This window comes from Microtus oregoni, unplaced genomic scaffold, assembly GCF_018167655.1.
Source record: "Microtus oregoni isolate MIOR12 unplaced genomic scaffold, Mior012 000003F_ref0000135, whole genome shotgun sequence".
Taxonomy (NCBI): Eukaryota; Metazoa; Chordata; class Mammalia; order Rodentia; family Cricetidae; genus Microtus; species Microtus oregoni.
Genome location: NW_024543062.1, coordinates 8,411,748 through 8,418,531, shown reverse-complemented (window position 1 = coordinate 8,418,531; position 6,784 = coordinate 8,411,748). Strand labels below are relative to the sequence as shown.

At 44.7% G+C, this 6,784-nt stretch overlaps 1 protein-coding gene across 1 annotated transcript; it reads right to left on the bottom strand.

The window, feature by feature from the left end:
* Positions 1-1,535: 1,535 nt before the first annotated feature.
* On the bottom strand, positions 1,536-4,169 carry Ccl26 (C-C motif chemokine ligand 26). The gene is made up of 3 exons (XM_041646901.1): positions 4,097-4,169; positions 3,893-4,007; positions 1,536-1,632 (listed from the first exon to the last, which is right to left on the bottom strand). The coding sequence occupies exons 1-3, from the start codon at positions 4,167-4,169 to the stop codon at positions 1,536-1,538; spliced, it is 285 nt and encodes a 94-aa protein (XP_041502835.1).
* Positions 4,170-6,784: the final 2,615 nt, after the last annotated feature.

Sequence of the window (6,784 nt, the reverse complement as noted above, 5' to 3'; positions counted from 1 at the left end):
TTTGGAAGGACAAGCAATGCTCTTAACCACTGAGCCATCTCTCCAGCCCCTACTTTTCCTTTCTTGTCTTTACTCCTAATCCTGATTTCTTCTGAATCAATTCCAGAACATAGTATATGTAAATTCTTATCTCAATACCTGTTTCCCTGAAATTCAGATACATCAGATAAGAACTGGGATCTTGACCAGTCAGTACTCCCTTAAAGACCAGTGAGAATGGCCATTATTCACTACTAGTAAAGGACCCTATGATGTAGGAGGGTCTTTATCTATCTGTTGTTTCATTGGTTGATTAATAAAGAAAACTGCTTGGCCTGATAGGTTAGAACATAGGTAGGCGGGGAAGACAGAGCAGAATGCTGGGAGGAAGAAGGCAATGAGACACACACCATAGCTCTCCAAGATGGACGCAGGTTAAGATCCTTTCCGGTAAGCCACCACCTCATGGTGCTACACTCATTAATAGAAATGGGTTAATCAAGATGTGAGAGTTAGCCAGTTAGAGGCCAGAGCTAGTGGGCCAAGCAGTGTTTAAAAGAATACAATTTGTGTGTTGTTATTTCAGGTGTAAAGCTAACCATGCGGGAGCCAGTCAGGATGAAAAGCAGCCTGCAGCTCTTCCTCACTACAAACCCTGAACAAAACACAAGTGAATGGAAAGCTGTCCCGTGTTCCTGATCTAAGGAACTGAGAGTATTTTTTAAGTGTTTGCATTTTGTTTGCTGCTGGTTCATTTTTATTGCTGTCTTCGTTGTTGCGTTCACATAATTCCAGGTGGGCATGGTGGCCTGCCTAGGATTCCAGGCATAGAAAGTGAATACAGGGGATCCCCAGAGCAAGACCTATTGGTAAGCTCTAGGTTTGATTGAGAGACCCTATGTGTGTTGTATGCATCTATGTGTGCAGGTATTTGTGCCCTTGTGTGCACATCTGGAGGAGAAAAATTTATCTTCCTATTTCATTCTCTAAACCATCATCATCATCATCATCATCATCTTGAGACAGGGTCTTATTTTGTAGTCCTGGAAGGCCTGGAACTCATTATATAAGCCAGATTGGTCTCAAATTCAAAGAGATCTGCCTGTCTCTGTCTTCTGGGTGCCAGCATTAAAGGTGTATGCTACTATTCCTTGACAGTCAAATCTTTTTAAAATTATATTTATTCTCTCTTTCTCTCTCTTCTCTCTCTCTCTCTCTCTCTCTCTCTCTCTCTCTCTCTCTCTCTCTACCTGTGCATGTACCATGATGCACACACAGAGGTCAGAGGGCAACTTTCAACAGTTGGTTCCCTTTTTCCATCACATGGGTCCCAGTGATTGAACTCAGGTCATCAATCTTGGTGGTAAGTGTCTTTACTCGCTGAGCCACCTTGCCAGTCCTAGTAAAATCAAATCTTTATTTTAAAAACCTTCAATAAAAACCATGTCCTCCTTCCACCAGGACTACGACCACTATACGTGAATTCACTAGGTTCTGTGAAGGCAAAGGCGCCAAGAGCTGTGTTCAAGGGTCTTTCGGCTAAAAGTCCAGTAGAGTCACAGATGCTTCTGAGCTTTCAATAGAGAAATGTATCTCTGCACCCACTTGGCCTGTGGGTGGACACAGACTTTCTGACCTCGTTTTGTAGTGAATCTGTAGGAAAGAGATAAGAAGTGATTTTCAACGTCCCTGGCTTTGACGGAAGAGGAGGGTGAGTTAGTATAACTTAGCGGTCTCCCCATTCAACACAACTGTGACACTTCGTTCCTGTCCCATCTTCTGCTGATCCTGCTTCTCTTTCCATTTCCCATGGAATCTACACGTTCTCAGGCCTGCAGACCCCAGGAATCATGTTTCAGAAAGTCTAGTTGCCAGGCAGGAATCTATATTGTGACTCTAGCTTTCCTTTAAACGTAACAACTTTATTGAGACATAGTTTACACACTCTATGAAGCACACATTTGGTATGATTAGGGATGATGATAATATAGCTTAGCTGTAGAGCTCCTGCCTGGAATCCCCCAGTGAGGGGCTGGGGTGTGGCTCAGTGGTAGAGCACCTGCCTAGAATCCCCCAGTGAGGGGCTGGGGTGTGGCTCAGTGGTAGAGCACCTGCCTAGAATCCCCCAGTGAGGGGCTTTGATGGAGGGTGGCTCAGTGGTAGTATGTTTGCCTACCATATAGAAAGCCCTAACTTCAATTCCCAGTAAGGTAAATAAATAAATAAACAAACTTAAAACGTGAGTACTTGTTGGTTAATAGACTGCAACATATTCCTAGACTAGAGAACTACAGCCCAAACAGTTTTAATCTTTCGTGTGTGTGTGTGTGTGTGTGTGTGTGTGTGTGTGTAGAAGTATGATCCAGAGCTTCATAATATTAAATAAATGCTCTACCACTGAGTTACACTATAGCCCGGCCTGATGAATTTTAGAGGGCAGAAAGGAACCCCATATGAGCATGCCACTTCATTCCTTTTTTATATGTACTTTTAAGTGAAATGGTATTTATTTGTTGTGGAAGGGGGAAGACATTTACTACAGTGCATATATGGATGTCAGAGGACTGTTTGCAGGGAGTTGGCTTTCTCTCTCCATCACAGAGAGCTAGGAGAGCAAACTCAAATGATTAGGTTTGGTTGCCACCAGTTCATAATTCCTTTTTTTTTTTAAAAAAAAAAAAAAGACAAGGTCTTACTATGTAGCCCCAAAAGGCCTCAAATTCATGATTCTTCCACCCCAGCTTCCTGAGCGCTGGGATTAAAAATTACACCACCGTGTTCTCCTGGTGCTTTTTATACCCCGCTCTCAAAGCATGGCCTGCTCTATGGTCTGGAAGTCAGGATCTAACTCTCTCAGAGACACATGTGTTTCTGCAGAGAGAGGACTCTAACCTATCTTGGTGGTTAGTTTTTATTTTAAACTTAAAATCTAAACTCATCTAGGAAGGAGTCTCAATGGAATATTATCTAGATTAAGTTGGCCTGTGGACATGTCTGGGTTGGGGCTATCTTGAGTATATCCATTGAAGTGGGAAGACTTGCCCACTGTGGGAGGCACCATTCCTTAGAGGACTCTGAACTGCCTAAGAGAGGGGAAATCAAGCTGAGCTCTGTCGTGCAAGCATCAGTTCACTGTTCTTTGCTCTTGACTGTGAATATAATGATGACTAGCTGACTCGCTGCTGCAAGATTTCGCTACCTTGTCTTTCCAGCAGTGATGGACTGTTTCTTAGCCTGAGCTGTCAATCTGAAAAACCTCAACTAAAGAATTATCTCAATAAGATCGGTCTATGGCCACATCTGTAAACAATTGTTTTCATTAATGATTGATGTGGGAGAACCCAGCCAACTATAGGTGGTGTCATTCCCTAGGCAGCAGCTTCGTTAGGCAGGTGGGCCTGGACTATTATTAGAAAGCAGAGACCATGACCATGGAGCAAACCCAGCAAACAGTGTTCTTTCATATTCTGCCTCAAGATCTGACTTCCCTCCGTGATGGGGTGTGATTCGAAATAAACCCTCTCCTCCCCAAGTTGCTTTTGTTGTTGTTGTTGAGACAGTATTTCTCTATAGCTTTGGAGCCTGTCCTGGAACTAGCCCTTGTAGACCAGGCTGGCCTTGAACTCACAGAGATTCCCCCTGCCTCTGCCAAAGGCATGCACCACCACCGCCAGGTCCCAAGTTACTTTTGGTCATGGTATTTATCATAGCCACAGAAAGCCAGCTAGAACAGACTGTTACCTGGAATTTCTCCCTTAAGTTGCTTTCATCCAGGTATTTTATCCCAGACACAAGAAACAAAACTAAGATACTTGTGTCCCAGGTTTCCAGCCTGGTGTCCAGTCTGTCACTGTGGATGTCCACCCAGTCCCTGCCCACTGATGTGGCTGATGCAGCAGCGCCTAACACTCACATCACCACCTTTTGGAGACAGCTGTCTTTGACGAGCTCGTACGAGTATACCCAGTTCCACGGGAGCATCTTGTGGTTGAAATCGAGGCAGCAGGGCTCAGATGAGCCACTCCCACCTAAGGGACACAAAGGAGAGATGACCTTGAGGCTGTCCTTCAAAGGATGAGCTTCCGGGGCGAAAGGGGGAAGGGTACCAGCTACGTACCACTGGCAGCTCCAAGGTGGACGCTGAGGAAGAAGGCCAGGAGAACAATGGAACTCAAAGAGAAGGTCTTCATGGTCCATTGACCTGGGCTCTTCAGAGACGTCTCCTGAGTTCCTTTTGTCTTGTCTTCTCTGAGGCTGTGTAGTACCTGAAGAACATTCCAGGGAATTTTATGGTTGGAAACAGAGAGAAAGGGAGGCCAGAAGAGGCATTGGATCCCCAGGACTTAGAATTACAGTTAGTTTTAAGCCACCAACATGGCTCCTAAAACACAAATTCGGATCCTCTGAGAGAGTAAATGCTCTTAACTGTTGACTCATCTTTCTAACCCCCTCACCTTAGTTTTTCGTTTTGTTTTTTTGGTTGTTTTTTTTTTTGTTATTGTTGTTGTTGTTTGGTTTTTTGAGACAGAGTTTCTGTGTGTAAACACCCTAGATGTTTTGGAATCCACTTTGTAGACCAGGCTAGCCACAAACTCACAGAGATCCACCTGCCTCTGCCTCCCGAATGCTGGGAATGAAGGTGTGTGCCATTGCCACCTAGTTTTTACTTTATTTTTAAAGATAAAGTCTATTTATGTAGCCCAAATTTGTGATCCTCCTGCCTTAGCGTCCTGAGGGGCTTCCGGTGTTCATTACCAAATATATTTTGGGAAAGGATATTATAAACCATTTAACTCTTTAAATAAATAGTTTATTTTAAATTTGTAATTTTTGTACATATTTGTGGAGAGGTGGTATGTGCTTAGGAGCACAGGCGCCTGTGGAGACTAGAAGAAAGTCTGGGTCTCCTGAAGTCCTGAGCCACCCAAAGTGGGTGCTGGGAACTGAACTTGGGTCCTCTGCAAGAGCAGTTCTTGCTATTAATCAGTGAGCCATCTTTCCATGCCCAGAGTCAACCCTTTGCAAACCACCTCCCTTCTAGTCATCTGGGTGATTTTGATGACTTCCAATAACAGGGAGCTCATTACCTGATCCATCCCAGCTCAGGATAGCTATACATGTAACCATATTCTTGTTTTTTTTTAATATTTATTTATTTATTATGTATACAACATTCTCAGTATTCTGTCTGCATGTATGCCTGCAGGCCAGAAGAGTGCACTAGATCTCATTACAGATGGTTGTGAGCCATCATGTGGTTGACTGGGAATTGAACTCAGGACCTTTGGAAGAGCAGGCAGTGCTCTTAACTGTTGAGCCATCTCTCCAGCCCCCATAACCATATTCTCAAATTCTTCTAAAAACTCAGCTAGGTTCAGGCAAACCCCTCTAATCCCAGCACTCTGGAGGCAGAGGTAGGCAGATCTCAGAGTCTGAGCCCAGTCTGCTCTTTAAAAAATAATCTTCCAGGGGCTGAAGAGATGGCTCAGTGGTTAAGAGCACTGGCTGCTCTTGCAGCAGACCCAGGTTCAATTCCCAGCAACCACATGGCAGCTCACAACTGTCTGTAACTCCAGTTCCAGGGGATCCGACACCCTCAAACAGATATACACACAGCCAAAACAGCAATGCACATAAAAAATAAAACCTCTAAAAATCTGATTAATGTATAGGTTCTGTCTATGGCTGTCCTATGGTTAGTGATCATTGTGTTATTTTTATGAGTCAGAATCCCTCCAAGTAGTGGGCGAGTCCATCAAAGGGTTTCTGCAGGAATCTATCTTCTCAGCCCTGTGCACAATGCTATGACCAGGACTTTGAGGCTGTCCTTTTCTCTTTCATTATTCTTAGTTTTGGTCCAGGAGATCCAACCCCAAGCCTGAGCATATCCATCGTGTCAGCTCCCTGGGTCCTGTTCCATTCCCAGTTGCCTCTCCCCTATGTTTAAATTCCCCGCTCCATACCCTCCAGGTTGCTGGCTGGGATCTGGCTACATTTGTATGGATGTCCCGGAGCCCTCCATCTGGGATGTTTCCCAAGGTCTGCTCAGCCATTTGAACTTCTGCTGCCATGGATACCCTTCTAAAATTCTTCTGTTGTCATGGTCACAGGGATGGAACAGACTGGCTCACTTGTCCAGGCTTCCTTCCTTATGCCCCTTGGATCATAGACTGGTGTGTTTCAATCCCTCAAATTCAAATATTGAAGCAATAACCCTTCAGTGTATCTATGTTTGGAAATAAGAACTTTAAAGACAGGGGCTCACTATATAGCCCTGGCTAGCCTAGAACTTACTACATAGACCAAGTTGGCATCAAACTCACAGAGATCTATCCACCGCCTCTGCCTCCCGAGTACTGGGACTAAAGGTGTGCCCCACCCTGCCTGGCTACTTTTATTTTTATTATTTTAAATTATGTGTATGTGTACATCTGTGTGTGTGTGCATATGAGTGTAGTTGCCTGTTGTGGCCAGAAGAGAGAGTCAGGTCCTCCAGAGCTGTAGTTATAGAAAGTTGTAAGATGGGTTCTGGGAGCTGAACTTGGGTCTTCTGGAAGAACAGTAGGTTCTTAACCATATCTTGGAATATCAAAAAGCAAAGACAGGAGAGGAAATGGATCCCCGCTGTGATCTGGAAGGCTCCACTCTCCATTAACCTTCTTCCTCCAGTTAGGCTTTCCCTCCCTCCCAAAGGCTTCTCAGATCTCCCCAAACCACCATCAGCCAGATACTCTATATTCAAACACTTGTGCCTGGGTGGGGAGAGTGCAGGGAGGGGGGGGGGGGGGCGGGGGAGAACATCTTA

Excerpts from the sequence above, each read along its gene's own strand:
- Ccl26 (XM_041646901.1), bottom strand. The coding sequence starts at position 4,169 with ATGAAGACCTTCTCTTTGAGTTCCATTGTTCTCCTGGCCTTCTTCCTC. Across the intron at positions 4,008-4,096 it reads CCACCTTGGAGCTGCCAGTG|GTGGGAGTGGCTCATCTGAG; the intron begins GTACGTAGCTGG and ends TGTGTCCCTTAG. Across the intron at positions 1,633-3,892 it reads TGTCTCCAAAAGGTGGTGAT|ATTCACTACAAAACGAGGTC; the intron begins GTGAGTGTTAGG and ends TCTTTCCTACAG.